This window comes from Battus philenor, unplaced genomic scaffold (assembly GCF_028537555.1).
Source record: "Battus philenor isolate CCGP_79_NKW_IND1 unplaced genomic scaffold, ilBatPhil1.0.hap1 SCAF_28, whole genome shotgun sequence".
Lineage (NCBI taxonomy): Eukaryota > Metazoa > Arthropoda > Insecta > Lepidoptera > Papilionidae > Battus > Battus philenor.
In genome coordinates, this window is record NW_027181691.1 from 7,507,305 (window position 1) to 7,525,925 (window position 18,621).

The 18,621-nt window shown below is 32.5% G+C and overlaps 1 protein-coding gene across 1 annotated transcript; it reads left to right on the top strand.

Moving 5' to 3' along the window:
- Positions 1-5,194: 5,194 nt before the first annotated feature.
- On the top strand, positions 5,195-18,416 carry Osi1 (Osiris 1). Its single transcript, XM_068769257.1, has 3 exons — positions 5,195-5,618; positions 13,151-13,326; positions 18,216-18,416. The coding sequence occupies exons 1-3, from the start codon at positions 5,195-5,197 to the stop codon at positions 18,414-18,416; spliced, it is 801 nt and encodes a 266-aa protein (XP_068625358.1).
- The last annotated feature ends 205 nt before the right edge of the window (positions 18,417-18,621 follow it).

Sequence of the window (18,621 nt, forward strand, 5' to 3'; positions counted from 1 at the left end):
CAGCTAGTGTAACGGCATGGAAATTATCCGGATCGTATTAGCTATGTTCCACTGCTTGCTTCTGGATCATTTAAATAGCGAATCAGATCTGCGTTCTTGACATTGATCCGTCAAACATCGACATCTGCGCATTAAAATTTTGTTTTTATTTAAAAGTGTTCAGTTTAATTAGTAGCCAGTGTTATTGTATACAAGTGATTATCAATCTTTAAAGGAAAATGTAAGTGTTTTTATATTTCCATTAATAATATTTATCCAGTTCAATTTTTACGTAATAATATCAAAGAAGGAGTTATTAGTTTTAATCGCTTGTTTGATAGCCTATTTAATTTTTCTTTTGTAATTATATGTGATACGTAATGTGAAAAATACATTAATGCTCTCATTAATTTTGAATATTTTGCAATAATTCTGTTTTAAAGAATTTAGGCCCTTGACTACAAGCATCAGCTCATTTCTGAAACGGGCTATGGTAGCAAAATAAGAATGTATATTGATTAGGGAGAGAGTAGTCTGAACAATGAAGGTGGAATAAGGAATGCATTGCAAGGTGACCAAGCTTACTTCACGGGTCGAGCACGATACACGGCTCCTCTAACTACAACTCAATAGACCCGGCACACGCGCGGTAATTCCGTGGAACGCTAAGAAGTTACAGTTAAATCGGTTGCTCTGAATATACTCTCTTAAACATAGTCTTACAAAAATATAGTTTTTAATATATTAGATATTGTAACCGAAAAGACTGCTTTGCAGTTTTATCGCATTTCGCAATTTTCTATCGATTTTTCGATGGATTAGAAAATATTATAAGTCCAAAAGTAACGTATCGAGTGATATTAAATAAGAAATATTATACTATGTATAAAGTAATGTTGTACCTCATTTAATATTAACAAATATGTATTATATACATCGTATTCTTTAATTTTAAAAACATTCCCTTTTCCTATTGTTACGCCATAATTTGAAAACGACCACGATCAAGTAGCGGCGGTTATAGGCTGCCCACTAAATGGACTGATGATTAAAACAAGGTTGCGGGAATGGTTGATGCAGGAAGAGGAATATTAGATGCAGGCAGAGCAAGAGTGATTATTGTGGCGATCTTTGGAGAATGCCTAGGCCTTGTAGTGGGCGTCTATTTGCTTACATAAATGAATGAATAGAAGAACTTGAATATTACTTTATCAATTTCATATTTTCTTTTGTAATACTTGTGTAGGTTTTTATGACAAAAAAAAATGATGAATTTATAATGACTATTGAAACGTTACGCGTTTCACATTTCATTATAAAGTTTGCGCGTTTGGCTGTATGTTTTGAGAATCGAATTCACTTTATATAGCTAAAACATGACAACTTCTACCGGATTAATTAGCATTTAATAGAAATAAAATACTTTTTGATATACAATTACTAAATATTACAACATAAAGACGAAACCCCAAAAGCAGAAACACTGCAGACAGATTCTACGACGTTGACAAAAAATGCTACTTTACAATTTTTTTTGAACCAGTCTCTCGCTAACGACCAAATGGCGTTAGCAGACTTCGCGGGATAAAGACGGAAGGGGGCAATGCACACTAAGCCTAGGATCTTTTTTTAAGTAATGAAGCTCAAGCCTCGGCTCGGACCGCTACATGCTACTAAGTTGTCGGATTTGGAGGTCGCCGAGCTCTTAGACCGCTTCGGCGGGCGCTCCACAACCGCTTTACAAGTCTTTTGTAGTCAAGAAGTTCAAACAGATTTGTAGTAACATTCAACTAACAAATGACATTTCCATAAATAATTTGTAGAAAAACTGCTTGTATATTATCGGGTTGTAGAACCTAATATACTTCTGTTTTAACTATTCTAAAGAAATGTAAATATTATATCATTCATACAAAAATATTTTAAAAATCAAAAAGGGAAGGGGGAGGCATGATCTGTTGTAGTCTTTAATCACCATGTTAAGTACAGCATTGAGTGATTAATGGCTAGCCTAAGTGTATTGTGCAAATTCCTTCAGTCGATAATAGAGTGTAATTAATATGCTGTATTGATAGAATGCCTGTATTAACATGATATTAGTGTGGTCAATATTGTACTATTTAAAATATTTAGTTTCATAAACTTTGATTAAATCATTACATGAAGATGAATAACAAATATAAATAATGGTCATCAATATTTAGCCATAAGGCGTCCACTAGTGGACATGGGTCAATCCCAAAGGTTTCCTACTGGACTGGACTTTTAGACACCAGTCTGCGTCTAGTGTTTTCGGATGACTTTAACAAGGTCATCTATATTTCCAGTAGATTCACATAATTTATTACAATACAAAAAATTATGACACGTATTTTAAAATTTAGTAACATTCATAAAAAGAAATGTTTTTTTTTACGTGTTCTTTTTATCACATTGCGCACAAATCTTTAGTTTTTTAACTTTTTTCTCCTATACCTGGTACCTTCTATGAACTAGATACAAAAGTTTGCTTCTATAGCTCGATGATGAGAGAAATTCTTGGGGTTGGGTTTTGTGGTGTTGGGTTTGTTATTTTTTTTCTTGACAATTGACACTTTGAAATATACTACGATACTTGTGATTTATCATATTTAAATATACATTAAAACATACGATTTTATAAATACTGCTATCACCGTGAACCTATATTTACATAGAAAACTCGAGCAACTCGTTTAGTGTAATCATACGAATTGTCGAATGCAACTTAAATTATTGGAGAAACTAAATGTAAATAAGCTGTCTATTACTGTTATCTTGGTAGTCAGAATTTAATTGTGGCGTCTCTAACAAGAATCTATTTAGATGTGTAACAATATGACGTAATACTGCCACCATGTCTTTTACCGTGTCCTTACGTTCCTGTTTTTGAAAATCTCTTATTACAATGTCTCCACTATTGGCGCATTTGCATCATTTAAGGCCTAGTCCTATCGTCATACCTGTTTAATGTTCAGTCACTAGTTGATGTCCAGGGCCCGGGTTTTATTCAATAATTTCCAGAACTAAGAACCAGAACAAGATGCCATGGATGTACACTATGAGCTCTTTTCTCCCTACAATATGGTCATATCAAAAGTAGGTATTTTATTGTACTTCATGCATTAGTTCAATAAAAGTAAGTTGCTCAAAATTGCGCTCCGGTTTAAGTCGAATGGCTCAAAATTCAAATTCTTAGGAATCGAGTTTTTTTTACAATAAATTCTTATATAATTAAAACAAACAGGATTAAAAGAATAATAAGTATGTCACTGATTTTAAAACGATCAATAACTTTTGCATGTACAGATTACTATTTTTGATTCTCCACAGTGTATAATTTGGTATAATGTTAATATGGCGATACACCATAGAAACGTGGCGGTATATGACAGCATTAAAAACTAGTTTTTAGATTAATATTATAAAAGCAAGAGATAGACCAATATCCTTAGTTATAAGCTTCCCAATAAGCTCATTGTGTACTGTTGACTACACATCATTATAGTTGGATTTATATTAATTGTCTGTAATTAAATGTACATTAGAGAGTGATATTAAGTTATGAAAACGAAGAAACACTCAACGTTCCGGGATAGGTAAAGTTTATTATTGATAGCACGCGTCGTGCCGGGCTAACGACCTAAGTTTTAAACTGAAACTACGTACCGCTTTCTTACTTTTAATTAAACTGCCATGGTACTTATTAAGCTCCGTAATCCCGGAACTGTCATCGAATAACATTCACGCGTTGACATTACCGTAGAACTTCTATGCACCTTGCATGTATAAGTTAAAATTTAATTTATAATTTGTAGGAAAGTGGAAACTATTGTAAGATTTTCTTGCTAACTTTAATATACGAATAATCTATTTAAGCATGTATGTAAAAATGTTATCTCAGCTTGTCGACAACTTGTGAAATTTCATATTCACTTCGTGAAAATTTTGTAAATAAGACTAAGAAAAGAGTAAGAGCGCTGTTCGCGTTTCCCCCGCTGCTCACCGCATATACCTAAGGCGCGGTACAGCGGTTTCGGTAGCGTTACAGTAAGCATTTTTGTACAGGACTTCTTTTTAATCTATTTAATCAGTTATATTAAAAAATGTTTTAATTACGTGTTCGTTGTTCGTAATATATATTATAGGTGATCTTTTTTATTATGACAAAATGTTATGAAATAATGTGTAGGTGTAGTTTCGCTTAACCTTTCCTCGTAAACTTTTGATTAGTATCTAACGTCCGGGGGTATCCTAGAAACGTAAGCTCGGATTAATTAAATATTTCACCGAATTAGACTTTCAGATTCTGTCAATTTAAATTTGACTAGAACAGAGGGCTGGAAAAGTATCTCGGCTTTGACTGTCATCCAATACGCGTTTCGCATTCCAAATCAAGTGTAAAAATTGGATATAGTCGGAATGAACCAGTCTCGTCGTTTAAGTCCATACACACCCACTGCAAGGCAAATACCACCCCTAAAGATATCTATGTGGGGATGTACTATAATCACCACTTTAGCGGGCGGATTAAACATCGCACTGTGGTATTATGGGTAGGTAGCACTGCTGCTGCACAACCCCTGCAAAATTGTTTGTGAGCAGTGTCCATTCTACGTAACGAATGCACAAAATGTGATCCATGTAAGATTGTACCCCGGGAATCGAACACGCGACCTATGATCGCAAGTTTCACTCCTCTACCACTGGGCTACCACTTATCGATCTGAATTAGTATATTCCAATATATATTGGATATTATATGGAAATGTACTTTCAGCAGAGCCATATGGCTCTACTGCATTTCCGTATAATATCAATAACATACATTTAAAGCTTCAGAATTTCATAATTAATTATAAAAGAATATGTTGACTTAAAACAAATAAGGTGGACAGACGACTTTGTTAAGTAAAGACTGTGTTATGTTAAGTTTGTGTAAACATATATATATATATATATATATATATATATATATATATATGTGTGTGTGTGTGTGTGCGTGTGTCTGCATGTATGTATTGAAATCTATAGAGTCTACTTAAAAACTATACTAAATCATTTTGTGATAACTTCACTATGTTCACTATAAATATTTCGTTTACTTATTTACATTTTACATACATGTATACGTTTGACATATTTCAAATTTAAAAAAGTTTATTTCCTTTTTTAGAATAAACGCTTACGAGAAGTCATGTCACAAATACCACGAATCATTTTGTTACTGCTATCTCTTCAACGAGTGAAGAGTATTGAAGACGGATATCCAGGTTACCTCAAAGATGCCTGCTATATCAAAGGAGAGGCGTTATCCTGCGTGAAGTACAAAGCATTAAAAATTGCCACAAAAACATTCTTCGGGGATTTAAATTCAAATGAAACAATCAGAGCTAACAAAATGATAAGCTTTGTACATCTAGACGATGAGACGATTAAAGAAGCAACGAATAACGAAGAAGTAGAAGTATCAATGACAGAGCCCAAAAGCTTATCATCCGAATGGGCTGAGTTTACTAAATACTTGAAGCAATTAATACAACAATTTCTTAAAACTAGAGGTCTAAAGGTGAAACTGATTGAAGGTGCGCGGACAATTGAAGAGCCTGAAGATGACGATGGTGAGTTTAAACCGTTATGAACCTACTTTTATCATTATGGTTTTTTGAATGTGAACATAATGTAAACAGTTAAAAATATGACCTTTGTCAGTTTTACTGACCCCTCTTATATATTCATTTGCGTTTCATATCGCACATCACAGTTTTAGAAAATCTTGTCTAATTCTCCAATATTCCAAGCAATTTAGTCTTTGGTGTCATTGTCGGTGTGTAGTTGTTTATTGTTACTAACAAGTGACTTAATATATTTGAACTCTGTTATATACAAAATGTTTGCCCGGCTTACAAAAATAGATGAAAAATTGGGACAAATTTCCAAGCGATCAGAGTAACAAACCTTTTATTAAGTATTTGCTTTGTTTTTGCGTTACAAAATAAACAGGCAGTATACATGATAACAAAATAAATAAAACTATATTTGTGTTTAATGACCGATTCTTTATTAAATTATAGAAAGTTTCTATGTTTATCGATAGTATTGTACTAACTTGATTTTTGTTTGCGATGTTAGAACATTTTCTCTTTGACAACGATTTATTTTATATCTGAAAATCAATCATTTAATCGGTTGATTGTCATTTTAAGTTATTCATATACTCCATTATGGTTAATCTCTGTCCGAAGTTCTTAAACAAAGCGTTATCTTTCGGCACCGTGTTTACTTCAATAATTGCCTTTCGATATAAACTTCGCTTATCTGTTAATACTCCATTGGTGTTCGATATTATCCATGGTATTAATATTCGGGCGTTCACCTTGCCTTTTGTAATATGTGAATAGCCTGAGTACGGTCACCGGCACGACTTGAATAGTTTTATATTTTAAAATATAATCCTGTAAGAAATAATATTATATTTTGATAGTTCTGTATTAAGGTCAAGTTATTTTCGTTTTGACTCAATTGGTGAAAATATCTTCTAGCGATTTTGTTTATGCTGAAGAATTATATTGTACATATGTGGAAGTAACTATCGACGAAGGCAATATATATTTCTCATTAAAAACAATGAAGCGAATTCTTTAAAAATAAACAAAAGTAATAAGTTTTTAAAAAATCGTTAGGTATTTCAAAAATGGAACCAAAGCTATAGGTGTTACTATATTACCAAAAGTAATGTCATAATGTGAACATGCCTTAGTTTTTATTAGCGACACCTAACATCACTGCCTTGATATTTAGAATGTAGATATATAGATATATTCCATTGCTTGATGACAACTGACTCTCTGTATCTATTTAAAAATTAAGTTTCACTTATGACGTTACTTTTGCGTCACCTTTTATAAAGTAACTTAACATAAAAATAATTATTAAAAATTTAAATTATTATTATTGATCCCAGGTACGTGTTAACATTTTTATATTCTTATCTTCACTTTTTATTTCGTCAAAGTTCATGAAATATGCTCCTACAGAAATTCACTTAATATTTTAATGTGTTCAGTAATACTGTAGAATAGTTTGCCTGTGATAGTGTTTTTGTGAATTATAACTATCGTTTTAAGTAATGCGTAAAAGGAAATGTTATATCACTAAAACCAATCGATGTTGTTACGGGCGTTTTGTTTAATATTAGGAAATGTCATAGTATCTCGAAGATGTCATTATAGTTCATCTCGATTTGATGCAAGTTTCTACCTAATTTTGTACGTGAATAGACTGATTATGAAAATCATTTCTGCAGAATTAATTTTAGATTTAAATGGTAATATACACAATGATTTCAAATGAAAACTTTAAATTATAATCAAGTAGCAAATATTTTGCTAGATAAATATTACTATGTCGTTATCGATTCTTCTTTGTTAATTGTGTAATGATATGCTGCACAAAGCCAAAGCCGGCGGCTTTGTGCAGCTTCATCGGAATTGAGTTCACGCAAACAGGAGGTCCGATGGGGATCTAATGCGGTCTTTTGTATTATAAAATTCGCTATTATGACAGTTTATTTTAATCAGATATTTTGACCAAACTTGAGTAGATTGTACTATACAAAAATTACACAATATTTAGGATTATTTAAAATTGTTTGCTATTAAAATAATATCAAGAGAGTTAAACGAAATAAAAATTCAAACGTTAACATTCATTCAATGTTTAAAGAATCGCTTGTTCAAACAAAAAATATATGTATTCACGTTTACTTTACAAATAAAGCTATATTTCTAAAATTTATTTTTCACCATGTACTTGCTCATTAATATCTTCCGTTTGTTTTTAATATTTATGTACCAATTCAAACAACATCGAAAATACAATTAAAAAGTTATATAAATATCTTAAAAACCGAATTTATTAAAAGAAGACATTAGAAATGTTAAAAATAAACGCTTAATAATTTCCGCAGTTAAATTCTAGTTTAGTTTAAAATTGAAATCCTTAATCCATAATGAACCACAATTATAAATCTCATGCGTAATTATAATCCGCTGTCAAAAATAATTAACGAAGATAATGAATTTTCCAATTTCCTTTATAATCATTTTTGTAACAAAATATTAATCTAACATAGAAGCTTGTTTCTTAAAATAAAGCAAAATTTGGGATATTATGTTAGCGTTCTAAATATAAGTCACAATCATTAATTTCCACGTCGGATTTTTTTGGAGAAAGGTTCTTTTTAGTCTCACTGACAAATGACAATTTGTTTAAAGAGCTATATCTTTGAAAAGTGCCTAGTCTAAATCTCACTTATAGTTACTTAGCTCCGGTACGTAATTTGTTTTATCGGGTGTATATAATGATGTCTATTGTTACAGTGTACATTATTAACACTAAAAATTTTTATAACTAGCCTGTTATAATTTCAAAATTCGATTCTTTACCCACTATCGCATTATAGAATGTCAACAAAACTATTTAGAAAAACAAATTGTTCAAACGTCATAACTGCCTTAATTTTTAGTTTTTTGAATGTTTCAGTGAGATATCATCATCATTTTAAACGTGTGACGTCCTCTGCTTGACATAGACCTTCGTCCTGACTTAACATTCCCTATTCCCGGACATGATCTATTTTGCACTCTATTCACCTGTCGTATATACTCAAAATCAATTTACAACAGTATTTTTAAATTTTTTGCGTACCATGACTCCTCTTAGCCTCTCTAAAATTCTTACGCCCCCTATGTAACTTATTTGTTTTCTTTGTTAAAGCGATAGAGTTAAACTCGTGTCGTATCGACTTTAAAATTGCCCTCTTAGTAATTAAATAACAGGAGGCACCCTTTGGGGCGTGGGTCACACGAGGAGTAATACTGGTTTAAAGGATTTTACTCGGAAAACGATTGGGAGACTAGTGCTTTTGTGAAAGAAACATTACAGCCTTGTTTTATTATCACTATAGCAGGGCCATAACGTCACGTTTCGTGTTACTTGTGTATAATTAGCTATTTTTAATCTTTGCCCTCCTCGTCTTAAAATGTTACATTTTAACAATCCTCTTTATTAACATACATAGTGAAATTTGTTGGAGTTAATTCCGCCTTGATAGATCTTGCTTATAAAATACACTTAATGCCGCAAGCAATGTATAACAACTATTCACGGAATTCCTCTATTATTATGATTCAAAATGAGATGATTTGTAGATGAATGAAAGTCACCGACATATCCCAGAGGATTAGGAACCTTGTAACGATCAGGCCACGTAGCACGCAGAACAGACGGCCGCTAAAGCAGATGTTGTCCTATTATATTGCCTTAAATAAAAAACTTCTAAATTCTGTTTATCAATAAAAAATCCTTACAGAAGGTCACACATCTTTGTCGTGGTTAATTAGAATTCTCTGAGTATTATTATATTTCTGCCTTAAACTTGTTAATTTGTTATTTTAATAATTTTAATATGCGTGATGTCAAATTAAGCCGCGTAATACCGTGCCAGGTAAAATAACAGCAGATTTTATTCGCAGAAATTCTGACGTTATACGTACAGTAAAGCAAATAATTAATGAGAAATTCTTATAATTCGGAGTAATTTTGCGAATTCCACAAATTTAATATATTTCGTTTTTAAATCGCATTACGAAATTCGTGATCAGTACATCAGCAGTTTGTCTTAAACTATATTTTTAGTCATTTATGGTACACTTTTTAAAATGGTTTTAGAAAATGTGTTCAAAGACCTACTCTGGCAGAGTAAGGAGTAAACTAAAAGGCAGTAAAAGGATCAAATTACAGCGTATTTATTAAAACATATAGACTATACATAAATACACACACACACATAAATATATATAGTGAAATATATATATATATATATATATATATATATATATATGTGTGTGTGTTTGTGTGTATATATATATATATATATATATATATGCTTTGTCGATATGTACACGACGACCCTACTTGTTTATTACAATAGAAGCCTAACAGTAAAATGACAATCAAGGAGACTAAAGAAGAAAAAAAAAGGACGATTATCTACACAAATTTAACATGTACGAAGTGACAAGCAGAAGTTAGTTGAAAGCAATTAGTCATTCGCGCTCTACATATCACATGAGGTTTCTGTTAATCCCCGGATTACCAAATTACGAACTGAGGCACCGCTAACACCGCGCAATTTATCTCGTTCCACATCATTTTGTACAAAGCTTCAGACTATGTAAACGACGAGACATTGAGGTAAATAACATTAGGAGAGAATACATTAATGTATACCTATAATGTATATGTATAAGAGACAATAGATTAGTGTCTAAAGAAAATAAAATGTGTCATAAGACTGTTTTAAGACAAAATTCAGGGATTGGTCTTGTTACTAGATCAACTATCTGTCGCTTTCGGCGTTCCGTTTCTTGATTTATTCCACTACTAGTTACTGCAGCTCCTTTTATACCATATTTAGCAATACACAAACTACCTACGAGTGTATAAATAAAGAATCGTCAAACACTAAGCACAAAACTGCAGAACGGTTCGCCTTAATAAGCTATTTTTTTCTTCAGATTTAAAAGCAGAAATAAGGTTCTTATACAAAGAAAAAAAGTAAAAAAGCAGATAAAAAAAATATTTTGTTTTACTATATAAATCGTATTAAACTAAAATCTACTTTTGGCTACTTTTCAAAATTTCATGTCAATCAAAACATATCGAATCCTATAACAAGAATGGAAAAATGAATAACTGATGATTTTATTTTAGAAATTATATTAATTCATTGTTCGTTATTAAAATATTAATAAAAATGTGATACGTTTGCAATAGGCCATATTTTTATTATTTTATGTTGGAATGAGATAGGGCTGTAACTATTGATAATACGAAGTTGGTTAAGGCCAAAATATTTTTTTATTTTCTTTGATATATGCTGTAAACATGTTGAACCACTAGAAGAGCATTATCGTGTTTTTATAACGGAGCTTTCGAACCGAACATCATCATCATCATGATGTTAGCCCTTTGCCCACTGCAGGGCGTAAGTCTCCCCCAAAGATCATCACGATGATCGGTTTTACGCTGCTTGTAACCAGAAACTTCCCGAAACTTTGGTTGAGTCGTCGGCCTCTCGTCGCATCTACCGACTACTACTTCTACTGACGGTCCCTACGACCATCAGTTCCACGGGTGATATGCCCTGTCCATTACCACCTCAGAAGAGAAATTTCTCTATCTACATCGTTGACATTGGTTCTATTGCGTATCTACTCAATTTTGTATCGATCTTGCACAAGTATTAATTCATAAGAAATATGCCATTTAAAGTCAAAGTTAGAAATTGTATAATATTAACTTGATTATACAACGCCTTACATGTTGAATGAACTTTACCGATACTTAAAACGCTCTATGAGTAGAAAACTTGAGATTACATCGTTTAAATTTCGTTAAGAATGTTTTGTAAAACTATTTAGATAATTTTAGATCAAAATTTTCCTTTCTTGGATGTGGAACAGATTTTTAATTTTTTATACTTCATATCTTATTATTTATGTTTTCATACAGGTTTTAAAACTATTCCTATTTAAGTGTCTTAGAGAATTTATAAAACATTTTTTATTTTATTTAGCGAAACGATCGTTTGTCATTAATTAAAGCGAAATTCGTCATCATTCCGATTTGATGTTCGACTTAACTTGGTCCACTAATTCTGTGACCCCGTAAATAAATGGTTATGGAACAAGTAAATAAAACTGGACCATGAAAATTGCAACTAATGGATTAACGAATTCTGTGCCACTAAAACTGTTATGATCGTCTTTCGTGTTTGTATTAAATCGGGCAAAGCGTGGGATTCGATTCCGGGTCGGTCAAGGCTAGATAGGGCAATTGCGTAACTAATTTATATTTGATTGAATAGTCAAGGCGGCCCTAATAGCCTTTATGTGTTGAAAACATACCGAACTGAAATTTCATACCGTTCTCATTAGAATATATTACTATGTAAATCGGATGCAGTGCTACCGAAATAGCTGTCCCTCGCCTAACAAAAAGGCGGCGAGGTGGGGTCCGGGGCAAATTGAACATGAGAGTTACTGCCGCAACTCCTGACGGTTGATTGCTCCCCCTCTCACCTCTGTGGTTCCGCGCGGATACTTAAGGCGCGGTACAGCGGTACCAGCAGCGCTTTAGTATATTACATTAGTAATGAGCAAAATTTGTTAAGCCAAAAATAATCCTTAATGCATTTTTTATAATGCGATTTCCTTGTATTAAGACTATAGGTTTAGAAACTTAGAAGTTTATAATTTATCAATTTGCATAATAGTTTACGGTTTTTTGTCTCTTTCGTCATTTCCGTTAATGTGTTAATGTTCTTAAGAACATTAAATTGAACGAAATCCTTTCATGAGCTTCTACAGGTTGTATTTTTAATAAAGTAATAAAGGTTACTTAACAGTCAATCGTTCTTTATTTGAAAACAATGTATGCTTAGAAAGTTTTGCTTATTGACACAACAAATACTACACATGCAAACTGTGTAAAACATATTTATAAACGATTTGATATCAAAAAATGATACGAAATAAAAACGAATTTTAAAGTGTTCCTAAAAAACTTCAAAACGTAATAAAACAATGTATTTTTGGAAGATACTAAATGTAGAAAAAAATCTTTGTTATAGTTTGTAGATTTAAAGTCTCTAATTTCACCAGTTCATGATAGAGACCAATACCAGAGACCAGCGTCTTTTACATTTTAAATTTGATTATTTGGGTATTTCATTTTTTTATACACAAGTACAATAGTGTACAATTAAATTATTTGTTTTAAAAATTTTGTATTATTGATTGAATTTTTATTTTCATGCAGCAGCACAGGGTGGAATCGTTAGACAACCTTTTTAAAGTCGTCGGAATAAGGTTGATGCAGGCCCCTTCCAACCGGTACTTATGGTATTTTTTGGGCAGGCCTATGTCCAGTCGATCACATGTGGCTGAAATGGTGATGATGAAGCATTCTCAGTCTACCTCTGTAATTCTGGAATAAACAAACAAAAACCGAAACTTTCTTTTGCTGGATGCTGCATCCTAATAAAAATGAAAACAAAAAAAAATAACATAGAAAAACTTTTTTTCAGCACGCGGCAAAAAGAAAAAGCTAGCCGTGATGATTCCACTTCTCAATCTCCTGGCAACTCTAAAGACGAAGCTACTTCTCATTCCAATTCTTCTCGCTGTGCTACTAATCAAGAAGCTTCTCCTGGTAGCTGCTCTGCTAGTACCAAGTCTCCTTAGTACTTTGAAGTCTTGTAAAGTAAGTAACTACTTTTATTTTTAATCAGATCTTTTATTTGAAAAGTGTACCACAAATTCCTGATTTTGAAAGATAGGACACATCGAGTAACTATACAAAAACACATACAAAAACATAATAATAAATCTTAAAACTACTACAAACTGCATAAATAGGTGTTCACGAATTTAATGTTTAAACCAGGTATAACAAAAAATGTTTTTTATAAATAACAAAAAACATTATATAAAAACAGAATAACAGCAAAAGCGACAATAAATAAACTAAGGGTATTTTATATCAACTGGAGTTTTTTCTAATTGATGTAGTTCGGTCACCGAAAATATCTAGGTCAGGCATTATATCCCAACTGTTATAGGCAGAGTAGGTTTAGTCTAATAAGCCCAGCCCCGGGAGAGCAGCGTCCAAAAATACACAGTTCCTTTTGTAACATTACTGACAAATATTTGGTGCTAGTATATGATGGTATCATAAAGTTACCTTTAACCGTTAATGAAGAGAGATGACATGTGTGTGGCGGGAATCAAACCCACAACGTAAGATCGAAAGCGGTGGCCACACGGTGATCGTTCAGAATTGGTGCTATTAAACATACTTAAAAAAAATACTCTATTACTTTTCTATAAAGTCGTATCAATGGCGTTAGTTTTAAATATTTTTAAACGGTTTTATTTAGTTCGACCCGTACAGAATTTATTTGTTTATTTATTTGGGTCAAAATTAGAAATTGAAATTTAAGCACCTTCCCGTTGTCAGATTGATCTGAAATTTGGTACACACTTTTAATTTAGATGACAATACAATATAATAAAATCAATAACATTATAAATCTAAGATGGCTGCCGATACACAATGGCGGATTACATATTTATCCTTAACCCCCTCAATATGGGTATCAAATGAAAGGGCTACACTAATAAAACACGATGATTATGTCAAAATTTAAAATTCAAGATGGACGCCGTTCCAATATGGCGGACTGGGTACATAGTTTATTTTTCCACAACCACCACAATATGGGTATCAAAAAACCGTTTAACTTAAAAGTTTTTTAAGTGTATTTTTTACATGTACAACAATTTCGAACAGAAGAAAGCTTGCGTGAAATTTATATGACTAAAAATGTTGAAACAAAGAATGCAATGGCACGTAAATAACATTTTTCTGTTATATAGCAATTCACTCTAAATTGTTTGAAAAAAATATTCGAAATTTCATTTAGAAAATATTCAAAAAATTTATTACAACTAAAACCCGTATTTAAAACATAGTTTATGTTTAACTTCAAATACGTTGAATTAAGTTTGAATAGAATTCGATTTCCTAAAAGGTAACTTCTTGGAAGCTATTGTGGGTAAAGGATAAGTGTTTGTTTAGGATTGGGCACTATGTAACTACACTCATCATAAATTAATATGCTCTACGTAACGTTGAGTAAGTTCTATTGATTGTGATCGAAACGTTATCAAGATAATTTTCATTGGTAAAATAGAAATCAAAAATAGAACCATTTTATAACAAAGCTCGAATCTAACGAGTTCAAGAGGTTCTAAGTTCCATTACTCGATATAGAACATAAATTATATTTAAATAATTTTGTATAGTCATCATCATCACCATTTTAGCTAGGTTAGTTAGAATAGGGCTAAGGCATCCCCTGCCTGTCATAAGAGGCGACTATAAGGACATCAGGTTTGCGGTCTTTGAAGGTGATGGCCTTCATCGTCCACTCAATGTCTACCCAAGAAGAGCAGCAATGCGAAATGGTCTCGTGTTGCTACGGTACAGCGAGGATTCCGGGGGAAGCACAGCTTCCTCCAGGGATGTGCCTTGGCATAATACTAACGGGCGGCTGTGATTTTACGATCTGGCCTTTATGGATACCGAAGACGACCACCAGGGGTTTTATTGAGTAGAAATCCCACATAACCCTGTCCTTCACCCAGACGGCAAGGTATCTTGTGTCCATCCAGATATCCCTTCCAATATCAAAAAAACGGATGTCCACTTCATGACATAGGCTAGGTTGGAAGCGGCCTGTCACCGCCGTCTTTCGACGACTTTAATACTTAATATATATTTACACTTATTATTTATCATATATACAAACATATATTTCAACAGCAAACACAAAAGCTAACATAAACACACACCAATAATGAATCTGTCCATCTCGTGGATGTATCTCCTAGCTGCGCTTGCCAGTCCGTGGACTTGATTCCAGAAACTTAAGGCACCAGCAGCCATCTATTTTACACAACATGTGGTCTGCCTATCGCGACTTCAATTCGTCAATCAGCTGGGCTTTTTATCTCTGATTTAATCTGTTATTAAGAAATCCCGTGTATAGCCCTCTCCATAGCTCGTTAACAATACTCATCATATGCGTAAGAACGATCTTCGTGGCAATTTTTGAGGGAGGCCAATGTCTTGCAGTGCACGTCTATAAGCCGATATGATAATCATGATGTAACGGTGATTAAATTCTAAAGGTTGGTCGATAAGTTTTCGGACAATATAAATAAAACTTGAAACAAAAACTATTACGTATTAAAAAGGGTAGCTCTTATGTTATTTATATATAAATGCGCACCCACGAATATAAAGTGCGTTAAACTAAGTTTGAATAGAACGTGTACTCGAGTCGGTTGTTATCTTTTGTAGTTTGTTCTCAGAAAGTTTTATTCCCAGATAGCTTTAGCGGTATTCGTCGTAGTAGATGAGTGGATGGCGCATTGTATGATTTCTGAAGGATTCAACTACTCTTACTAAACATAAAACATTACATAAAATTTTACGAATATTATTTATTAATTATTACCAACAATATTTTGTTTTTTACAAATATAAAGCAATTAAAAATACAGCTTAGATTGCAATATTAATGACAGACAAACATGATATGCTTTTATATAAGGTTTTTATGTACTTTTTTTGTTTTATTTGTCGTATTTTATGATATTAACTAGTTCACCTACCTTTGTCAATTTATCTATGCACCGCCCAAACGGTTAACTGGCTGATAAACAAAAAAAAAAATTCCTAAATATATTATTACTGTTTACTTATATACCTTAATCTATTTTAAAAAGTTAATAGGTAATTACTATTGTTTAGTTTATAATTTTTAATTATTATTACGCACATTCTATTTATATATTATTACTAGCTGATCCCGCAAACGTTGTTTTGCAAAAAAAAAATTAATTAACAAATAAAAAATAACGGTTTATCGTAGAGGGGTAAAAATTTAGGGTTGTATGTATTTTTGTATGCTGTATGATAAATAAATAATAAAATAAAAATTCGTCAAAAAATTAAAAAAATTTTTTTAAGGTGAACAACTCTTATCACTTAGGGATATAGAAAATAGATAGTAGCCGATTCTCAGACCTGCTGAATACGAATATAAAATTTGGTAAAAATCGGTCGAGCCGTTTCGGAGGAGTTCAAGTTCGAACACCGTGACACGAGAATTTTATATATTAGATTAGAATGTGACGTATCAGTCAATTAGATTTTATATTTTTTTGCATGAAATTATGAAATGTTTGTAAAAGTCTTATTAATTTATTTTATATTATGACTTACGTGTAGGTATTTTTACTACACACTTTTATTTTACTTATTTATACGTTAACATCGTTTATTTTCTTGACATACTTGCGTCTATTGGTAGGCTTTGGATTTAAGAAATAGTATTTATGGTGCCTATCGTCCGTGAACGGTTTTCCCTTAGCCGGCTCTTTCGGCAACCAAGGAAAGATAGAGTTTGGATCTATACACCGGTACGACCACGGTTGCGGAGGTATATGGCCTACAATGGACGTCTAGTTGAAATGATGATTTAATTTAATTATTATTATGTCATTTCTTTCTTTTTCTTTGTTGTGTAATCTTGACAGAGTATTTATGAATTTTTCGGGCGTTTTGCGTCATTTCTTTCCTGTCTCCACTATTTCTCTCCCATCGAGGCACATATTTAGATATATATTTTGCACACAAACATTTAGAGGTGAGAGGTATTATTTGGTGTGTCCATTTTAATATACGGCGTCCTTTGTATTTTGTGTCAATCGTTCTACATTGAAAGAGTCTCTTCTTAATGAAGTCTTTATTGAGCTAAAGTACTCAAATAATTTTGGTCGAACACCGTATGAGATTTCTTACTTTTAAGCCTCTAAAAAAAAGATACTCGTTAATGTACCCGGAGTACATAAGATTTGGGATATTGGTTTTAAAATAATGTTATATAACACAAAGAGTTCGCATAACGAGTTTTTGATTGTTAAGATAGCTTATGAAAGATTCGCATATGACTAGCTTACTTAGAAGGTACGAAAAAAAGATACAGAAACTCTCGTTGAATTTGTAGTAACTTCTTCACATCAGCATGCATTTGGAACCCATAGCTTTATTTAAAGTTGAGGTATGTCATTACAGAGGAGACTATTTTCATGCGAATTTCTATTAAATTAAGTACTTTTTTTCTTGACATACTCCAATCGTCAGTATAACTGATTCAAAGTAAAATATTTAATAATTAAAAAAAATATATTAATCATAATCATTTCATTTGTAAGACGTCCACAGCTGGAAAAAGGCCTCTACCATAAATTTCCAATAGGACTTGTTGAAAGCCGAATTCATTTAGCTTAACTTTTACTGACAATTATGACTCGACTTTCTACACTGAGCTGGCCGGTCCGTGGTCTTAGCCATCGAACTTTAATGACTAAACAATGATTATAGAAAAATAATGATTGATGCGCTGGAAGCAGAATAAGTTCATTAGATATTTTGTAACTACAACTTACCTTGTAACTTACTAGAAACTTCTATTGTGTGATAAATTAGCAACTATAATATTCTTGCCTATTTTTTCACAGCATCATCATCCAATGACGCATTACTCGTCATACTTCGACGGCGGGTCATCTGACTTCAACTCCGACTACGGCAGTAGCTATGCGTACTCAGCAGGCGGAGGTTACGGGAAAGACTACGCTTCTAATAGGGCTTACCTGTTGCCGAAGCACAGACCAACACCTGCTCCAATGTACATAACAGCACCGGGCACTACCGCTTAGCTATGTATACTTATTTGAAAGCAATTGGTTTGTTTTAAGAACATCTTAAATCAGATACTGTTTGATTAGAATCCCCGTTTCAATCGTTACACCTGTGAGTATAGAAGCACTAATTCCAGTTCTATTGATAATAAGAATTCCATAAATGGTTACATTTCAAAGAAATTTCAAATAATCGGACATTTATAATTCACTATATTCTCAA

What these genes read in the sequence shown, in the direction of transcription:
- Osi1 (XM_068769257.1), top strand. Translation starts at nt 5,195, where the DNA reads ATGTCACAAATACCACGAATCATTTTGTTACTGCTATCTCTTCAACGA. An exon ending in AGAGCCTGAAGATGACGATG is followed by an intron (nt 5,619 to 13,150) that starts GTGAGTTTAAAC and finishes ACTTTTTTTCAG; the next exon opens with CACGCGGCAAAAAGAAAAAG. An exon ending in GTACTTTGAAGTCTTGTAAA is followed by an intron (nt 13,327 to 18,215) that starts GTAAGTAACTAC and finishes ATTTTTTCACAG; the next exon opens with CATCATCATCCAATGACGCA.